Source organism: Vicugna pacos, chromosome X, assembly GCF_048564905.1.
Source record: "Vicugna pacos chromosome X, VicPac4, whole genome shotgun sequence".
In the NCBI taxonomy this organism is placed as follows: Eukaryota; Metazoa; Chordata; class Mammalia; order Artiodactyla; family Camelidae; genus Vicugna; species Vicugna pacos.
Window position 1 is genome coordinate 73,874,201 of NC_133023.1, and position 21,637 is coordinate 73,895,837.

The following is a 21,637-nucleotide window of genomic DNA, read 5'->3' on the forward strand; positions in this document are numbered from 1 at the left end:
GAACTAATGATTGCTGAATCTTTATCTGTGGAAATATTTTGAAAACGAAGTTTCAAGGTACTTTTCTTCTTGGAAATTTGCATGAATTACTGCTGGTTCTATGAGAACACTATTAAAGAGTAACCACTTGAAATCTAAATTCTCAGCATTTTTTTTTTTTGGCCACTAGGTATTTTAATTTCTGACCAAAAAATCTGCATGGGGGCTGTCTTGTGGTGAGAAGTATACAGGGGAGAAATCCCTTACCCCTAAACCCAGAGTGAAGGCAAAACAGACAAGATTTCATATTATTTTTCTCTGTGGGTGGGCTTTGTTTTTATTGTTGGTTTTTTTTTTCTTCAAAGTAAGTCCTTCATTGGGGATGTTATGTCTTGGGGTTTTAGATTTACATCAGGAACTGAACTTGCCCATATCTTGTTAAAAATCTATGCTTTGTGTACCATCCTATGTTTGAGGCCCATTAAAACCAAAAAGTTTAGACCAGTGGAGATTGGTGGATGTTCCTAGGGCAGTCTTGGCCTTTAGTGTTTGGTTATGTCTCTGGATTAATGCTTTCCTTTAGTTTTCTTTCCTTGAGGGGAGGGGAATATTCCTTAATTTCTTGACAGCTTAGCTTTTCATCTAAAGGTATTTTTAAAGAATTTTATGTGTTCTGTAAATTGACAGTCCCTAGTCAACGTGACTACCCAGTTGACTAGGGTAACTAATCAGCTAGCAACAGAAGTCTTTTCTAAGGTATCTTGATGACTCTTTTAGTGGGAAGTCAGAAGAAATATATTAGATAATGCTAATCTGCCTCCATGTTTGGATCCTTGTGTTTTAAGTTCCACAGATGCCAAATGTTGTTACTGCTTATTTAGAAAACATGTTGTCAGCTTGACATGGATAACTTGATGTGTCAAAAAATGTTCAGGGTATTAGAGATGCTTCACACTGACTTTCTGTTTCTTTAAGGCATGACTGTATACTACATTTGTTTTGGATGCAGGCATCTATGACCAGTACTTACATGGAATACTTATACTTACACATACACTTATAAAAACAGGGAAGTAAATACTTACCAATCGCCAGTCATAAATGTTCCTATTACCACTCTTTTGTACTAATTGCAATGATATACTGGTACTATGATGATCTCGGAAGTAGAGGCAACCTCCTGTTTGTGTGTGGATTGTCTTCCTAGATGGTGAAGTGTTTCTACCTTTGGATTTGCATAGGTGGCATTCTGATGTGGCACGTTTCGTTTGACTACATGGACATTCTGTTGGTGTGCTGGTTTTCATACTCTGTGTAGGTTTGCATCGTTTCATATGCCCGGACAAAAATCATGGAGGAGAAACACTGACTTCTTAAAGTGAAATGATTGGCTAAGGCATTAGTATACACCCCTGTATACTGTATACTATTGATGGTAGCACCCTTCAGACTCTACAGTTATCCTAGATAGATGTCTTGACTCTTGGGGTAGGATTCAGCTTTGGAAACATTTATATATTGTATTTTATAGTAATGCGTCCTTGCATTTGTTTGTGCCTGTTTGTCATGGCCATGATAAGGTGATATGTATTGAAAGCAGAGTGTGGCAAAATAGGATTTTGTTTTTTGTACACCTGTCACCTATTTTAACTAATACGAACCTCTTCTATTATATGTCTGAGAATATCAGTTTGTCCCCTTATAATGAGAAGATATTTTATGTTTAATTTGAAATATGTTAATTTAAAATACATGAAAGCTACATAATTTGTAAAGGAATATTAATAACATGGATAACAGTTGTATTATACTTAGGAGGAATATATTGCATTTAGACAGGGCCATACCCACCTCATATGCTATTCAGTATTCATAGTGAGTCATTCATTCTGTATATTTTTTTAATCCTAAAACTCACCTTTTATGTTTAATGTGATTTCCTAGTTTTATTTTTGAATATAAAGTGGGACATAAACAAAATAAAAGATAATTAGCATCAAAGGAATGAATACTTTTCAGATTAATTGTAAATCATATACATTATTTTAGAAAGCAATACATTTCTTCTGCAAATGGGTCATGACATTAGTGGGAGTTGAAATTTTTATGTACAAAGTAGTCACAATTTTTCCTTTTATAATTATAGACATTGTAAATATATCTCCGATAGTCTAATACAAAGCTAGAACACTTTGAGGAATTTAACTGAACTTAAATTAGGAAAGTTTAGATACAAGTGATTTCTCTGGCCCAGATTTTTGGCTGTAGAATTTAAAAGAAGGGTTGAACCCAAAAGTGATTTTTGACAGAAAGAATCATCAGAACTTGTGACTGAGTGACAAGTGCCCATTAAGAAAGCTTAGAAGTTGGAGAGGATGCCAGTTCTGTTGGCAGAATGGGGCCTTTAGGAGAAGCTTATAAGAAGTAGGGATGAGGGATCAAAGTCATGATGAAGTCTCCTTTAGATTTGTGCTGTCTAAGTTAATGATGAGACATCTAGGTAGGATGGACTGTCAATTAGAAACATGGAACTTGGAGATGGTCAAGAGTGGTGAGGGCTGGAGCTGTTCATTGGATGTTATTAGTGCTGAAGTGATACTGAAAAGTTCCTGGGCCAAGTTGAAGATTAAATAGGTAGGACCCCTGGAAAAGGCTGCCTTTTTGTAAGTTAGGATTGTTACACTCCAAGGTCACGAATTTTCTCATCAGGTTTTCAATGCTTGTATGTCCTTTAATCAACTAACATTTTTTAAAAGGAGTGGCTGCATGAAGAGGGCTAGAAAAGCTCCCTTTGAAAGCTTTAGGCCATTTTATCAGCATTTTAACATATCTTAGTGGACTCTTAGGGTCCATTTTAGGAGTTACAGAAATGTTAGGAATTCCAAACCAAAAGGAGAGAATTGTAGCATGACCACCTGGCAAGAAATGTATTTTGGAGCAAATGCAGCACAAATTACCTTCAGTCAAATGTTGATTTTTGGTTCCACTGTGCAAGCAGGAGTATACACAGCCTTTCTGAACCTGTACTCTTCATGAGGGCAGAATCTTTAATGGTTAACATGATGGCAGTCACATAGTTGGCAGCCAGTATATATTAGCTGAACGGATGGGTGAAACACAAAGTAAGTCTAGAACCAGGCCTGCTATCAAAGTGTGTGCCCTTTAATTCAAAGAACAAGAACACATGAATGTGATTTAAAAAGATTAAATACACACATACACAATTTAAGGCATATGCCATCAGAAAGAGTTGGAAAACATATAATAAATTATAATAGTTAGGGGATTGAGTTTTTTGAGCAGGCAAAATTAGGGGAAGGGGGGTTGCATTAAGATCACAGAGATTTATACAAAACTTTGGGGGAAATGTTTCTTACCTGGATTTAAAAAAATTGACACCATAAGTTAAAATAATACTGATATATTGATATATATATATATATATATATATATATATATATATATATATATCTCCTATATATAAAAATAAAATCCTGTGTGTGTGTGTGTATATATATATATGTATGTGTATATATATATATATATGTATGTATATATATATATATATATAAGTAAATATGGATTTATATATAGGCTGTAATAATATATTTTTCAAAGAAATAGATAATAAATTTTTATCAAGAAATATTGGCCCCAATCCATTTACCTGGGGAACTATAGACTTAATCACAGTGAACCGAACTCACCTAACTTAGCTTTCCTACTATTCAAATGACTTAATGAGATAGAAGACAAAAACGAAAGGTTATGTTTTGGCAAAAAGGAAAGGGCATTATGGTTCAATACCTTCACTTAACTAACCTTTAAGTGTGCAATTAACATTTAAAGGAAGTAAAGTTTTGGAAGTTATAGAGTAATTGCAGAAATGTAAAAAGTAGTTAAAAGCCTATGATCTGTTAGGAGAAATCCCTTCAGATAACTGTGACAGTCATCAGAAAGAGAATTTGTGATGTGTAGAAGATGAAGAAAAATCTGCTCATTTGGGGACAGAGTTACTGCTTTCCCCTTTGTTGTTTTCTCTGTGAACTTCAGCTCATTGACATTTTCTGGGATGAGGCTTTCATACTGACCCAGAATTGATCTTTTAAACACAAATCTTACAATATTTGAAAAAAGATGCTCAGTAGTAAGCAGGAACAGTGGGGGTGGGGTGGGGTGAAGAATCAAAACTTCATAGGATATTTGCCTATTAACTCATGGTTTGTCAGAATCTAAGTTGTATTTAATAATTTATAACTTGTAGCCTCTGCTATTATGAGCACCCCCCTTACAGTGTAGAGGGTGTCTGAACTCATCTTTGCAATTTATTTAGAGAATGTAAGTAGCAGTCATATCAGTACGGCAGCTTAAGTCAAAAGCTATTTAAAATTTTCTACATACAGCGTCCTTGAGCAATGGGACTTTTAACCACTAGCCTAGTCAATATCAGTTTCACTTATATTTTTCTCCCTCTTGCTTCTAGCTGGCGTTGCAAGACCCTAACTCTTTTCTAAATCACCTACATTAGATGTTTCTGGGGCTCTCGGGGACTATTTTATACATCTCAAGAGCTAATTTTGGCAGCTTCTGTGTAGTGGCTGTGGGTGACTTTCTCACTTCCTGTTTGGGACCCTTTCCTAGGGATGACTGTATGTGGGGGGAGAGGAGGAGTTTCTCATGGAGCACCGCTGATGGATACTGAAGCCCACTCGATGCCAAGGCGGTGGGGTGTTCTATGGCCAAGTACAGAAACATAGGTTTCTTCCCTTCTCTCATTTAACGTACTTGATTTGAGAGATACCAAAGCTATGTTCATCCCACAGCTCCCTTGCCACAGCACTCAAACATATGACTGTGTGAGGGGTGGGTAGGCCAGGCCTAGAGACACATCCAAGAAACAAATACACTGCACTCAGAATCGCTCTGATGCTTTCCAAAAGCTAGGCTTTCTGACTGGGTCCATCATGACTGCGTGATACATGCTTCCCTTCCATTAGGTGGGACATTTCTCTCCCAGGAGGTGTTACAGACAGACTTCCAGATGATTCCAAGGAGTGTCCACATTAGTCTCAAACTGTGCCTTGAAGATTTGTCTTTTTTCTCTCTTGACATGCTTTTGAAGAGTAGGTGACAGAGTGGATGCAAATGAGTATCGTTATGTCTCTCTCTTGGCTATTCAGGAATCTATGTGCATGAAAACATGATTAATGCCCAATCTTATACTACATTTTTGTCTATAAAGTTTAGTATGTATGTAAAAAAAAATCAGGTATCTTTAAGTGGTGGCTATGATGGCCACTTGCAACATTGGGTTCTAGAGTGTGCTCATTAAGCAATAAGTACTGTAATAGGAGTCTGCACCTGTCACACACTGAGAGGTTTATTCTAAACCTTATTCACAAACAGAGCCTACTAAGCACTGGCAGCTATATAAGCTTGTAACTCAGTCATAAAATCCTATCCAGAATCAGAATACATCTAAGCCCACTGAACGTGTTAAATATTTCAGAGAGCTGAACAGAGAGAGAAAAGAGATGTCACCTACTGTGGAGCCTGCATTGTAAAGATGAGTTAACGGGTTGCCTATAGAGGAAACAGAAGCAAAATAATGACAAATTTTACATTCTGAGCTAAAATTCTATTTTAGGCTTGATTTACTCTCTAACGCTTGTTTTCACAGTTAAAACTTAAAATTGAGATGGAGCGTTTGAAATATGCAGAATTGATATTTTTAATAATTTTAATAGTGTTCTTAATCATTCTAATTGAGTTTCCCTGTAGTGAAAGTTATACAAGTTACCAGTCTGATCCTTTGTTTTTCTTAATAACATACTTCACAAAAAGTCCCATTAACAGAGAAAAAGCTTTAAAAAACCCAATTACTTTATATACATCAAAATATTCTAGAAAAATAGACATAAGACCTTGGTATTTATTTATGTTTTTATTCTATAAGAGAAAATGATATTAATGAAGCAAAATAGTAGCTGTTCTTAATTTGATTTGATTATATGTACATGTTGGTATAGCAATATTGATATTTCTTTTAAGTCAAAGGGCATGATACTTTAAATCTTTGGTGTCATCACTTACAGAATGAGTGCCATTGCAGGTGTAGAGCTTAATGGAAATGCAAAATTAAGTGAGAGGAAAGGTAAATGGAGAGAACCAAAGAAGTCTCATAGTAGACCAAGATATGGTTGTTTTCCATGGGACTTATAAGCTGTTGCCTACTCTTTATATATATATATATATATATATATTTATTGAAGTATAGTCAGTTTACAATGTTGTGTCGATTTCTGGTGATTTTTTTTTTGATGTGGAAAAATCTATGACATAATATGTACCGTTTTACCCATTTTTAAGTGTACAGTTTAAGTTGCATGAAATATATTTACACTGATGTTTGATCATCACCACTATTTCCAGAACTTTTTCATCATCCCAAACAGAAACACCATACCTGTTAAGCAGTAACTCCCCATTCCCCTCTGCCCCACTAGCGCCTGCTAATCTCTATTCTACTGTCTCTAAGAATTTGTCAATTCTGGATACCACATAAGTGGGTTCATACTATATTTGTCCTTTTGTGTCTGTCTTATTTCACTAAGCAAAATAGTCTCAAGTTTCATCCATGTTTTAGCATGTATCAAAACTTCCTTTTTCAGCCAGATAATATTCTGTTGTATGTATGTACCACATTTTATCGATGCATCTGTTGATGGACAAGTAGGTTGTTCTGCCTTCTGGCTACTGAATAATGATGCTATGAACATTTGCATACGAGTGTCTGAGACACTGTTTCAGTTCTTTTTGGTACATACCTAGGAGTGGAATTGTGGGGTCATACAGTAATTCCATGTTTAATTTCTAAGATGTCATCAAACTGTTTTCCACAGTGTCTCTGTCATTTTACATTCCAACCAGCAATGCATGAGGCTTCGTATTTTTCCACATCCTCACCAACACTTGTTATTTCCTATTTTTTGGATGCTACACATTCTAGTGGGTATGAAATGGTATCTCATTATGGGTGCTTTAAAAAATTCCATTGTAAACAGAATTGTTTTCTTAACTTCCTTTCAGGCTGTTCATTGCTAGTGCATAAAAATAGAACTGATTTGTGTGTGTTCATTATGTATCCTGAAACTTTGTTGAATTCGTTTATTAGCTCTAACAGTTTTTTGGTGGATTCTTTCATGTTTTTGACAAACAGAGACATTATTTTTTTCTTCTTTTCCATTTTGGATGCCTTTTACTTCTTTTTCTTGCCTAATTGCTCCGATTAGAACTTTCAGGACTATGATGGATAGAAGTGGTGAAAACAGGCATCCTCGCCTTGTTCCTGTTCTTAGCAGATATGCTTTCAGTCTTTACCATTGAGTATGATGTTAACTGTGACTTTTTCATATATGACTTTTAATTGAGAAAGCTTCCTTTTATTCCTGATTTAAAGGGTATTTTTTTCTCACAAACGTGTTGGATTTAGTCAAATGCTTTTTATGCATTAGTTGAAATGATCATGTGGTTCCCCCCCCCTTTATTCTATTAATGTGGTGTATTACATTGAATGGTTCTTATATATTGAATCACCCCTGCATTCCAAGGATAAATCCCACTTAATTATGGCATATAATCCTTTTAATATGTTGCTGAATTCAGTTTACTAGTGCATATGTGTGGTTTTCTTAGTTTTTTTTTTTTTTTCCCAGAAATTTTCAGTCTGTGTTCATTAAGGGATATTGGCCTGTAGTTTTAAGTCAAAGGGTAATGAGTAAGGTAATGAGTGATGGCTTCATAGTGTAAGTTAGGAAGCGTTTTCTCCTCTTATTTTTCTTGTTGGGGGAATTTGAAAAGGATTGATGTTAATTCTTCTTTAAATATTGTGTGTAATTCACCAGTGAATTCATCAGGCCCTGGGCTCTTCTTTGGAGTTTTTTGATAACTGGTTCAATCTACTTGCTTGTCGGTCTCCAATTTTCAAAAACATTTTTTGAATCAGTTTTGGTAGTTTGTGTGTGTCAACTGAAATAAATGCACAACCTAAAAGTTGAGAGTTAATGTTTTATTTGGTGGGAGGACTCGAGCCGGGATGACAGCCTCTTATATCGCTCTGAGGGACTGCTCCGAAGAGGTAGGGGAGGAGCTAGGATATATAGGAGTTTTACAACAAAGATCAGGTTGTTGGAACAATAAAAGATTACTTGTTAGCTAAAATATACCAGGCATCTCAAGTTAAAGAATTTACTGCTTTTCTATGTACGGGAGGGATCAAGCATTCGGGCTCATTGAATTCATTCCTTTGACAGGCACCTAGCTATCTAGGGCCAGTGCCCTGTCCTTTCTTATTCTAAGTCCCCTCAGGGTGCACCACTGTGAGTGGCTGCAGAGGTTGGGCTGCAGGCTTGTCTTCACTGGGGGGCAGCGGCAGCCGCTGATGACTTGATGGCTTCAGCATTCTCTGTTTACTGATATGGTTTGCAGTATTTTTCATTCACATGTGTTTCTAGGAATTTGTCCATTTCTTCTAGATTAGGATTTGTTAGTATACAGTTATTTGTAGTATCCTTTTGTACTCCTTTTTATTTCTATAAAATCAGTAGTAATGTCCCAGCTTTTATTTCTGATTTTAGTTATTAGAATTTTCTCTCTTTTTTTCTTAGTTGATCTAGCTAAGGATTTGTCAATTTTGAAATCAGCTTTTAGTTTTATTGATTTTTCTCTATTGGTTTTCAGTTCTCTATTTTTTAATCTCTGCCTTAATCTTTATTATTTCCTTCCTGCTGCTAGCTTTGCTTTAGTTTGCTCTTCTCATTCTTTAAGGTATACAGTTAGGTTATTGATTTGAGATCTTTCTTCTTTTTTAGCGAGTTTGTTGCTGTAATTTTCCTTCTTAGCACTACTTTTGCTGAATTCCATAAGTGTTGGCATTTTGTGTTTTCATTTTCTTTCATCTCAAGGTATTTTCTAATTTCCCTTGTGATTTCTTCTATGACCCACTGGTTGTTTAAGAGTATGTTGTGTATTTCTTTATACTTGTGTGGATTTTCCACTTTTCCTTCTGTTATTTCTTTTTAGTTATATTCCATAATGATCACAAAAGATACTTTGTATGATTTCAGTCTTAAAATTTATTAGGCCTTGTTTTGTGGCCTTACATGTGCTTCATCTTTGAGAATGTTCCATGTGCACTTGCGAAGAATGTATATTCTGCTGTTGTTGGGTGGAGTGTTTTGTATATATCTGTTCGGTCTAATTAGTTTATAGTATTATTCTCCATTTCCTTGTTATTCTTCTGTCTACTTGTTCTGTCCATTATTGAAAGTTGGTTATTGAATATTCCAACTATTATTGTAGAACTGTCTATTTCCTCCTTCGATTCTGTCAGTTTTTACTTCATATATTTTGGAACTCTGTTCTTAGATGGGCATGTGTTTGTAATAATTATATCTTCTTGATAAATTGAAACTTTTTATATGTAATATCCTTGTCTCTTGTTACCCTCTTGTGATTTAAAGTCTATTTAATTTGACAATAATAAAGACTTCATCACTTTTGCTTGGTTCTCCATTAAAGTAGGAATGTAGTACTGTATTTGAATACAGATATTATAAACGGAGATTCTTTTTAAGGCTTGGTGTGGTTTATAAGATTGAAGATGATTCCAAATTTTGCCAATTATAAAGGGTAGAGTTGATATTATTATTATTATTATTATTATTATTATTATTATTATTATTATTATACCTGAGTTAATTCTACCTAGTATTTTCTATTTTTTATATAAATTGACTAATTATCATGATAGGAAATAAAACTAAAAAATTATACTATGTGTTTAAAGCCCAGAAAGTTAGTCAGTTTTGGAATGTTATTTGTTGTCATATTTTTTTTTAATTTAACATTTATGTACTGGAGTCCATAGAAACTAAATATATTTATATATTTATTCACATAAATTGTAGTTTGTTTTTTGCTAAGTTTTGGAGGAGAAAGAGAGGATAAACTGGTGCTATAACAACCACAGTCAGAAATTTATCCGCTATCCTAGTTAATCACTTTTTGAGTTGCTAATGCATGTTTAATAATCCTAATAATGAAATGCTAAATTTTTATGCTTTTATTTCTTTTTAGAACCTTATAAAACATCTTCCAGAGCAGAAGGTACTCAGTGAATTAGCACAGCTGAAGAATGAATATGATGACCTTTGGGAGCCTGAACAATTTGGGGTTGTGGTATGTATCTAGCCTAAGGGCCCACAAACTCAGCTTGGAGGTAACACTTAAGAGAAACAATGGGAAAAAAAAAAAAGAGACATTTCAATTGATGATTTTTTTTTCCTACTGTAGAATTACATAATTTAATATAATATTGGCTGTGTCAGAAAAAAATCCTTGTTTATTATTATTTATAATGAATAATAAAAAAAAATTAAGATTTACCTTGCAAAATACCTCAAGACACCTTGTGGGCCTTGCTTTGTATCAGTGCTCATATTAATATTAATATATGAAAAATAATACATGTTATTCTATTGACTATTTTTCTTCTACTTGGATCTTGATGTTAGAATTTGGCCCTGAAAAAGTTTTAGGCTAAGAATAAGGATGGCTACTAGATAATTAGCAGTGTTTTAGAGATTCTTTTCTGTGTTTATATATTATATCAGAAAAAGCACAAGAATTTGCAGATTTCCCATAGAGTGCCATTAATTGATTGAAAGCTTTAAATACACTGTTTGAGCTAGAAAGAAAATTACGTAAATACACATCTGGCTTTAGCATGGTTAAATAATTGTTAGAATGAGTTATGTTTCCTTATCTCCTCTTTATTTTAAGGGGTACAAAAGATGACTAGGTATAAATTATGTGTTAAAGAATATTGTTTTATATATATGTGTATGTGTGTGTGTATATATATATATATATATATATATATATATATATATATATATATATATTAAGCATTCCCTAAACCTGCTATTCAAATAATTGGCCCCCCAAGAAAAATGGTGGGACAGAAGGCATGATGATATATTGAATTTCTTGGAGAAAAAGCTATTTTTGACCTAGGTTTTCAATACAAGTTTGTTCAACATGTGGATAAACAGTTCTATTACTGGCTCCCTGACCATTTTCTGTCTGCGTACTAAGACTTTTTAAAAGTTACCATCGGACCTAATAGTCAAACACTGTCTGCTTCATCCAAAATGTTTTATAACCTTTCTAATGGTAATGTATTTGAATTGATCTGATTTGGTACTTTGCAATTTAAAAATCCTGTTTAAAGTCATAATGTGATAGAGGGAACAGAGAATGTTCCTTTTAAACATGTGCAATAACTCCTTGCCCATACTTATAGTTTATTAATTCTCAGATACAGCACTGCATATACTGATGTAGGAGCATTCTGTCAAGTCCTTGAAAAGCAAATCAGGAATGTATATTTGGGGTAAGATAGAGCACATAAAGTTACCTGAGGAAGAGAGTTCTCTCAGTTTTGAATTAGGCAAATTAATCAACTAAACTGCCTAGATATTATTTATTAAGTAGCAGCATTTTAACACAATAATCAATAATAAAATTTTCTAGACCAGAGTCCACACTTGAAACTTAAGCTGCTCAAATTCATCTTATAATTGAAGCAAGGCTGTATACCACCTGAGAACTCAGCTGTGTCATGATGGTTATGAGTTTTACAGTAGGTACACTACACAATTTCTCTGAAGCCATTTGTTTTTCTGAATGCAGTTTATCTTGGAAAATGTATTAGTTTGCCAAGCAAGTCCTTCAGGAGGAATATCCTCGGTACCACACTGAGGAAATGAAGTTTGGGGACATAAAAAGCAATATACCTTCTGAACTCAAAGCAAAATAGAAAATGGAAGAGATTTCTTGTTTATGCACATAACCATAAATAATTCTGAGGCTGTGTACATGAAGTCACCTGGTCCTCTTATTTACTCTCCCCATCCTTAGCTCTGTGACTCTAGGGAAAAAGTCAAGGACATTGCAAAGTAGTTTGTACTATGTAAATTTACCTAAAGCAGTATCAATCAGGATTTGCCACATAAAGTTTGGATAATCTCATATCTAGCAAAAAGATTCTTGACATAATGATATGATTTAGTCTTTTAAGCATGTATGTCTTGTATATAATAGACAGTAGGTGTTTATTGAATTGAATTATAGACAATTATTAAGCCCAAGTATGAATCTGTGGTTAATAATAGCATAATTAGGTCTCTGAAAGTAAAAATTATGTTAAAATATATTTCTCTAGATCTATGCTGAAATTAAATTCACTTCTGTGTAGAAACACCTAAATATTTTTTAACCTTCAAAATGTATTGACAGCCTACACTTAGAACAACTTTGGAAATGTATAGAATCATCTCCTCTAATAAGAGAGGCTCCAAACTAGTTGTCTTGCTTCTGCTTTCTTCCTCCATCAGACCTATGAGTGTAGTCTTCTTAAAATCTGTATTCATCATATGATTTCTATGTTAAAACCTTCAGTGTCTCCCAGAGTTTGCAGAAAACAAAACAAAAAACAAACAAAAAACCTGAGCATTCCTTAGCATTCTCATTCTGCACCTAACTCTCCAGCTTTATAGCTCCATGTTCTCTTTGGTGAACTGAGTGAATTGGTGTCTTTATGATATTTTAGCTTTTACCTCAGCGGGACTCTCATTGCCATTTCAGCAGTAATTTTACTTGTTCCTACTCAGTGGTCTTTTGTTTTTCCATAGCGGCTATACCATATCTTACCTACTCTCCTGACATCTTTTATCCCTCCCCTCCCCCTCCCCATTCTTTTCACTTGCTACAGACAACCTAATCGCTTACTCAACAGAGAAAAACAAAAGCACGTAGGCTTTTGTAGGCTTCAGAACCTCCAATATCTTTCTACCTACAAAGTTATCTCTACCCGTATCTTTTATTAACTTACTCTCTGTCAGACCTCTGAAAAAGGGATGCCTTATTTATTATGACTAATAATATTGTGGTCATTATTAGTGATAGAAACAAAAACGTATTGTGGTGTCACCGTGTCCCGATGCTATGCTAAGAGTTTTTACAGGCACCATCTCATGTGTTCCTCATGATAAGCTTCATGTTATAGATGAAGAAACTGAGGCTAAGGAAGGCTAGGGACCTTGTCCAAGCTTACATAATAAGTAGTAGGTGCAGAATTCAAACGCAGGCAGTCTAATTTCTTGGATAGTGATTTTTAACCACTGTATTGAACTGGTGTGTGCGTGTGGGTACGTGTGTGTGTGTGAGAGAGAGAGACACTCTACTACATGCTAATTGACTTACCTCTGTTTAGGGCATCATGATCTGCTGGTATCCACTGCCTACATTAGTTCTGTTATTCTATTGCCTCTTCAGTTTGTTAGTCTCCACCATGCCCGTCTCTTCAGAAAAAAAATCTTAAGTCATTCACTACCTAAAAATGCATGAATGGATAGCTGGATAAATGGATGAATAAAAATCCTTCACTGGCCCTGAAGTCCACAAGAGTTACTGCCCTCTCTCCATTACCTAGCACCAGTTTTTTTTTTTTTCAAAGATTAGTCTTCTTTTGCTCTCTACTTCCTTACATCTAGTTACTATTCAACAATGATCAGAATTCTGCCTTAAATAATTCATTGAAACTGATCTAGGAGAGATCATTAATTACCTCCTAATTGCATCTAAAATATACATCAGATCTACTCACTTCTCTTTTTCTGTGCCATCACCACTTTAGCCCAAGCCAGCATCATCTTTCCTTTTAACTATTACAATATACTTTTGGCCTGTTTTCTCCACTTACACTTTTGCCCTTTTCCAAATCAGTCTCGGCACAGCCTTCGATGTGACATTTCTAGAGTACATTTGTGTTTCATCATTATTTATCTGCTTAAAGCATCAGTGTGTTGTTTTTTGAATTTACTGTGCTCTTTCCTGCCTCTGAACCATTATACCAGCTGCTCCCTCTTACAACCTCTTGATGTCTGCCTCCCTCCTGCTTATTCTTTGAGTCTCAGCTTAAATTTCATTCTCCCCGTGATGCCTTCACTCACCTATCAGTCAAAATTGTCTCTTAATTAAACTCTCTCAGAGCACCTTTTTTCTTTCCCTTTCTGAAAATGACCATTTTTAATTGCAACATTATTTATTGAATAACCCGTGCTATATAACCCTTGCTAGATTGCAACTTCTTTCAATGTATATATCATGTTGATTTCATTCACATGCTATGTACTTAACAAATGTTTGTTGAAAGTATTAGCTTGAATGCAAAATCAAGTGGGCTCTGTTCAGTCCTAATTGTGTTTCCATATGACATTTGGTAACATTGCAGAATTTAGTTTCCTTATTGAAATCTTTTCTTTCCTTGCCTTCTGTAACCATAAACACTCTGCTAATTTTATTCCCTTCACCCTTGCCAATGTCCTGTAGAGTTTCCATTATTATATAACTTCCTAAATGATAAAAACAAAAATCTCATCCATTAGAGATAGACATATGCCAGAAGTGAGATTACCCCTGCACGATTCATTAAAACCATCATCAAACAAAAAACAATAAAATTGGCCAAACTGGGGAAATATCTGACCTTTGACCTTTTGAAAGAAGTAAACTTTGCCTGAGACAGTGACTGGGCTGCTGAGCTTTCTCTAAACTTTTTGATTTTTTTTTTTTTTTAAGCAGCCACATCATTGGGTTTGCTTGTATTCACATGTAATAGAAAAGAAACCAAAAAAAAAAAAAAAAAAAAAAGAGAGAGAGAGAGAGAGCGCCAGAGCAAGTGAGAAAAGAAAAAAGAAACAAATAAAAAAACCCAGGGACCTTTCCTCTGTCTAGAGGCAGACCTCCTGGGAAGAGGGGTATGCTAGTTCCCACACCTTCTGTGATCAATAATCCTTTTCTTTAGAGGGGTTGATTGGCTGCAGAGCTTCCCACTGACTTGTCCTCCAACCTGCCTCCCACAGAATTGAATTTGGTACATTGTTGTAATTATGTGCTGTACCTTTACTGGAAAAAAAGCCCAGATCTTTGAAAGCTCTGCCAGTCAGAACCCCCAGCAGGAGCTTTTAGACTCTTCCGGGTGTGTTTGCAGCTCAGCTGCTCTCAAACCTCAGAGCTATGGAAATTCCCACTTGTCTTGCACTGAGGATGGAGACCCATACTGAGTGTATCTATTAAACTAACACATCTTCTGAGAAAAAGAAGGCAATAATTAGTTCTCTTAGTAATCGGTACTTTGTTTTTCTGACTTCAAAATTACCCATATTTTTCAATTAAAGACATTCTAAAGCTATAATCTATGACAAAGATGTTGAGATAGCCTTGTGCATAAAAAACATTTATAATGAAAAGCAAAGATTATATGATATTGCTGACAGCACATTTAATTTTTTCTTTCTCTGCATAAATAGATGAAGGCGGGAGGGGTAGATTTATGCCCATAGTTGGAAGTACAACTATAAAGTCAGTGTGCTTTTTACTTTTTTTAAAGCCCCCTAAGAGCTTATGAGCTCTATTCAAGATAGCTTAACCAGGTGAAAAGGAAATTCTTAAAAGCTTTTTTTTTTCTCCTACATATTATCAAAGGCAATTAGTTTGGAAGGAAAATTGTAGCTCTTCTGTTCCATTAATATTAAATCATTATTCAGGTTTGCATATTCATTGGGAAAATTGCATTTTTCTTTATCTGCTTTCATTCAAAGTGCTCAGTGTTTTGATATGTAATGCCTTGATTGTTTCTATTTGCATGTCTTCTGTAAATATGAATGCTAGCTCTTACTTCTAGATGTGCATTCATTTTATCTGAAACAAAGCTAGTTTAATAATTGTGAGATCAAGTAAACTCACCATGACTCGTTCTCCAATCCATGGATTCATATTCTTGTTCATTTCATTAACTCCTCATAATAATCCACTTTGTGACAAGATTGCTTATTTCCATCAGGTTTTGCAATAAAATGAAGTAAAATAAAGCCACCTGAAAACTGAATATTCAGATTAAGTCTATGGATGTCAATCAATTTTGCTATTGATTGCTTTTCATTAAATTTAAAAAATTAAAAATTAACCCCTTTTCCCTCTCCATGTATCAGTAATCCCTACTGCAACAGGATAGCACCGCAGATGCTGTAATGGCTGTTCTTGGCCTTAGACGTTTGTTTTCTGAAGGATATTTTTAAATTCTTCCTCCAATTCTTAGTGTGAGTCTTCTGAGTTCACAGCGTCTCTTGGGGCAGACATTGTTACCATGTTCTGTTCCAGACCGAAGATGAGTAAATGTTTATTGATGCATAATTTCCACATATCACTAGCTTTGTGGAAAATAGTCTCTATCAGCACATCATTGTTTTTCTGGGATGGAGTCAGTTTTCAACACTGTTTTTCCCAAGCCTCATTTTGCAGATTAACTCTGGCTGCTATTCTCTCTCCCCACATCTAACATACAAACATTCACTCCACATAGCAGGTGCACCTGTATTGATGATTTTGTCCAGTCCAGGCACTAGGTGTACTGCAGAAACTACAGCAATGAGCTGGAGAGACCTAAAAGAGGAGAAGAAAATAATTATTTAAGAGAGAATCACAGATGTCACTGCTTTACTTCCATACTTCCCAGGTGGAATTTTGCTCAGTCATTGAGCCTGGATCTCACAACTTTCATTGGCAGTTCTGCCTGCCATCTAACTTGAATCCAGCCTTCTTTATGGTCACTTCATTATCATCACCTTTATTATAGTCACTGATACAAAATTATTCTGTATATTCAATGTACATTGTGTCCTAATAGTGTTTAGTTATTAGGGGAAGACACCTTATAGAAAATGGTGTATTTGTAAAAAATATATCTCTTAATTCTAGTGAATTTTTAACATGTATTGAAGAGACTAGAGGATCAATTATGCTCACATGTGATGGCAGTTGAAAATGTGTTTCTTAGCGGCGCAAAAAGAAAGATACTAGAAATCCTTAAAGGTGGATGACATGTGACTGCAGGAGTGGCATGTGGCCACCTCCTCCTCCTTCACACATGACTGTTACACTTGGGCCCCTTTTTCTTTCTCTCTGGATTCTTATGGTAGTTTGGCAGTCCATCAATATTCACCAGCTGCGGAAGTAGTGAAGTGTATAAAATTCAAATTATATAAACAAAACTGTGTCTAACTCTTTGGGGAAATAACCGACTTGTAGCTACTCTCTCTAAAGCTGTCAGCGTACTTTTTTTTGTTTTTTCAAATATAGTGCAGACCAGCTAAAGAAATAATAGCTGCTTGATGTGATTTGATAGACAAGTATCTTATAACACAAATAAATCCCCTACATAGTACAACACCGTGGTCAGCACCCAACAGCACTTCAAGAATGAATTATAAAATAAAGGATGCCAACTAAAATGCTGTGAGGGACCACAAGTAAAAACAAACATACATTTCAGCTGAGTTTTTGTTATATCTACTTATATCACTTAGGTGCACTCAAGTGCCTTTATGAGACATGAGCCTTTTAATAATTGTATCTGTGGCTGGGGATGTTGCTCAGTGCTTCCTCTTATTTCTAAGCTTAGTTATCCAAAACATCCCCCACCCACCCAAATCCTCTAATGGAGATTCAGCTGCTGTCTGTCAATGTACCCTGGTCTGATCATAAAAATTCACACTTATGATTGCAGCAAATCCTGTTAGTATGATCAATGCATACTGTTTTGTGGCTCCTGTTAAGAGGTGCACCCTTATAGCTTCACCTCCTCCATAGTCTCTGGGTTTTACAGGAACCCATTTTCAATGATAACATTTCTTATAGCAAGTGGATATTAAGCATTCAAACTGGCTGAAGGGAGCACTGCTCGGCTGTTCACAACGTGTTCAATAGATAATGAGTGCTGTTCTTCACCATGCCCTAGAAACACATATCCCCTAATTGTGAATGAGAGAAACTTTATCTCCGGTTTGGGAGAATAGTCAGAGACCATGGTTCCTTCTTCTTGGGAATTTCTGAGGATGAGTTAAAGGGATAATAACAATATTAGCTATTGTTTTAGCGTGCTTACATTGTGTTAGCTACTGTGACGGGAGTGTTACACACAGGATCTCATTTATCTGTTACCCCAAGAGGGGAAGGGAAAAACCTTGGTTCTTGCCTTGCCCCAACGAGAAGAATTCAGATGGGAGATGAAAGCATTGTGAAGGAAAGATTTTAAAGGTTTTATTAGCACAGCAAAAGTGCACCTCCAAGCACAAGAGGTGGGCTGATCCAAGGCTGGATAGCGGTGGTCTTTGTCCTTTCTCTTTTAACCTTTCCTACAGGTGGTCTCTTGATTGATTGACAGCTCTTATCCCTGGAGTGCTTAGTCATGCTCATCTCCTTTTGTGCATGTCCTTACCCATGATGCACACAGAAAAACCCATGGGGAGGTGCCTAAACTGCAATAGTAATTATATTCCAACGAGCATTTGGTCATGTCCGGTTAGTTCGCTACCCTGCAGTTGCGACTGTTGGGTTTTAACCAGTTTCTTGCTGGCACTTATTTAGAAATAAAGCCCCTTTATGCTGAAGGTAGACATACCATCATCTTCCAGACCATCCTCCCTCTCCTCCACCTTATCTGCCTAGTGCTCCCCGCATATCGAACTACCTAACAAGTCTAACTGCAACTTGCATGAGTGACTTAAGGAATACATTTTACTAATGGGGAAATAAAGTCTCAGAAACATTAGGTAACTTGTATTAGGTCATAAGCTATAAAATAACAGAACTGTAGTTCAAGCCCAGGTCTGTGTAAGTCAGAAGTTCCTGTTTCTTCCACTCTAACTTTCTTTATGGAGAATGCAGAGAATGGTTTCTCTTCCTTTCTGAGGATTAGGGAACAATTTTTTTTGAACCTGCCTTTCAAAATAGTTGCATGGGGCTTTGAAGTAGGGCTAAGATTGAGTCCAGGCTGTATCGTTGGGATGACTTTACATGGGAGGTGGGATGCCCTCCTCCATCCCAATATTAGCCTACTATTATACCTCTTCACACCATGCATCCGCTTCTCAACCCAGCCCTTCACTGATACTGGATTTTCTATTTGTATGAATGAATACATCCATTCATTCATTTGTTTTATAATTCTTTTTTTTCAAATCACCTATTATATATATCAACCTGCCATGCCCTAAACTTTATTCTTGTGGGTAAATGAATGAAGAAATTTTGCCAGGTCAAAGGGCAACTCTGATCCCCTTAGAATACACAGTCTCATCCCCAGATCAGGCTGACTGACGATAGATTATATCCAGTAACAGCAGTTCAACAGAGTTAATTCCCTAGCATTTCTGGTTTGACATTTTAGCTGAAGACGTTATTTGGGGGACAGTAAAACATTACCCTTCACTATTAATTTGTTCGATAGACAATCTGTCTGTCCTCCTTGGGAGAAGGTCTGGAAAATGGTTAGTTGGCTAAGGAGTGCTTTTAAAATCAATCAGCCAATATTGGAATGTCTGCTATATGCAAGAGCCCCTGCTAGGTGCTGCACAGGGCAGTCTCTGCCTCTTCTCTCTACACACTCTTCTCATCAGCAGCCTGCCTCCCTCAGCATCCATGTGGATAACTCCCAAATCGGCCAACTCCAATACTTCCTTTCTCCTAAACAAAAGGATTGAATTTCCCAGTGCTACCAGATATCCTAACAGTATGCAAATCTCAGAGTGTCAAGAAAGCAATATTACCTCCCTATGACAGAAGGGTAATGTTATTTATGTGAAGATTTGGAGGTGGAAAGGCTGGAGGGATTAGGGAACACATTTAAATAGTCTATTTTAGCAATCCAACCTTGAGGTACATAACATTGAAGCTTGAATGACAAGAATTGAAAATGAGAGACAATTCTAAGAAGTTATTCATAGGCAAGGAATATAGACAATATAGGCAAGGAATGGTGTTAAATTACATTGTGTTTACTGTGGTTTGAATATGACTTCAAGATTTGGAGCCTGAATCATGGGAATCTAATAGTGTCTTTGTTAGTAGTAAAATACACTGATGTTTGACAGGATGGTGAACCAAGTTCATTTAAATGCTAATAAAGATGTTTTGGTCACAGCCAAGTAATAGTTTTCATTTGTAGATCTAGCACTCTTGACCCACCTTTCCACAGCTCTAGAGGCAGAGACTAAAAAAGAAGGAAGGAATATATATGGATCATTTATTTGGTTCCTACCTAATTTTCAAAACAAGACTGCCTGACAGGAATTTCCTCTACTTTACAAATGAGGAAACTGAAGCAGAGAATTTAAGGTAGGTTAGTTTCACACAGTCAGGCTGTGCATAAGTTCTAGATTCAGTCATTTGATTGAATTTGCTACTGAGCCACACCCTACCTGCCCCCACTGCCTTAGTCCTTGATCAGCTGACTGGAGTGTAGGCAGCAGGAGATCAGGAGAAGCAAAGCCACTTATCCTCACTGCCGGAAACAAACAAAAAACAAGGAAACGGTAAACCACACAAAATCAACACCTCCTCTGCCTTCACTATTGCTGACATTGCCCTACCTCACAACAGCCCTAAAACCTTGGAGCCATCTTTGACTTTCTCCTTCCATAACTGGTCACTTACTAAGTCCAATGGATTCTCCCTTAATTCTGCCTCTTATATCCCTTGCTTCCTTTCTGGTCCTACTGGTCCTAGCATCCTGAGTCATTATCTGTTTCTAAGACCATTTGAAGACTTAGTAATGGTATCCCTGCCACTAATCTCTCCTTCAACCAATTGTACATACTGCTGTCAGTGTGACTCCAGCAGCAGCATGGGGTGGTGATTGAGAGTCTGGGTTTTGTAACCAGAATGCCTGAGTTCACATCTCCATGTCTTCAACATACAATTTGACTTTGTGCAAGTTACTTAGTATTCCTGTGCCTCACTTTCCTTATCTTTAGAATGAGACTAATGCTAATAACCATTTCCTAGGATTGTTTTGAGAATCAGATGAATTTATATATAACATATTATAGATATAGATATATATATCTATTATATATATATGTATAAAGACATCTGTAGAAAGATGTCTGGCACAAATTACTCAATAAATGTTAATTTGTTATTATTATTGTTACTATAATTATTAAAGTAAACTTTGGTCACATTATTTCATTTGGAACTGGTATTTGAAAAAAAAAAGATCAAATCCATTCTCTCTGGGTTTGTAAGCCAAGGATTGAAATGCAAAGCCCAGAAAGGATAAAAATATGAATGAAAACAATTAGAACTGAAGCAAGACTACATATCTGTGTAAGCCTAGGGTTTAAATTCCTTGTCGATCCCAGACCAAGGTCACCCTGATGAGCTGTATTTCCACAAGCCCCACAGAGCATGGCCAGAAGGACAGGTGCGTGGTGTCTAGGGCCTGGTCACAGTAGTTCTGTGGTTTTTCTAACCACCTGGGAGACTGAAAAACTACCCCTTAAACATATAAAATGATAGAGAACATGCTTCTGTGCTAATGATAACCAGTTAACAGTGAAAGGAAAGGGAAAAAAAAATTGGGAGGGGATTTGGAGACAGTGGTAGAGGCAAAAATGAAGGCAGAAAAACACATATAGAAACTCAGATTCCCACAGAAACTCACATAAGGAGATTTGCACATTCATGGAGACGT

At 36.0% G+C, this 21,637-nt stretch overlaps 1 protein-coding gene across 5 annotated transcripts in view; it reads left to right on the plus strand.

Annotated features, from left to right (window-relative positions):
• DIAPH2 (diaphanous related formin 2) overlaps positions 1-21,637 on the plus strand; it is a 784,101-nt gene that overhangs the window by 359,646 nt on the left and 402,818 nt on the right. For all 5 annotated transcript variants that reach the window (XM_072956799.1, XM_072956800.1, XM_072956797.1 and 2 more), the window contains one exon: positions 10,117-10,218. In XM_072956799.1, the coding sequence (XP_072812900.1) occupies positions 10,117-10,218 (102 nt within the window). The remainder of the gene's footprint in view (positions 1-10,116; positions 10,219-21,637) is intronic.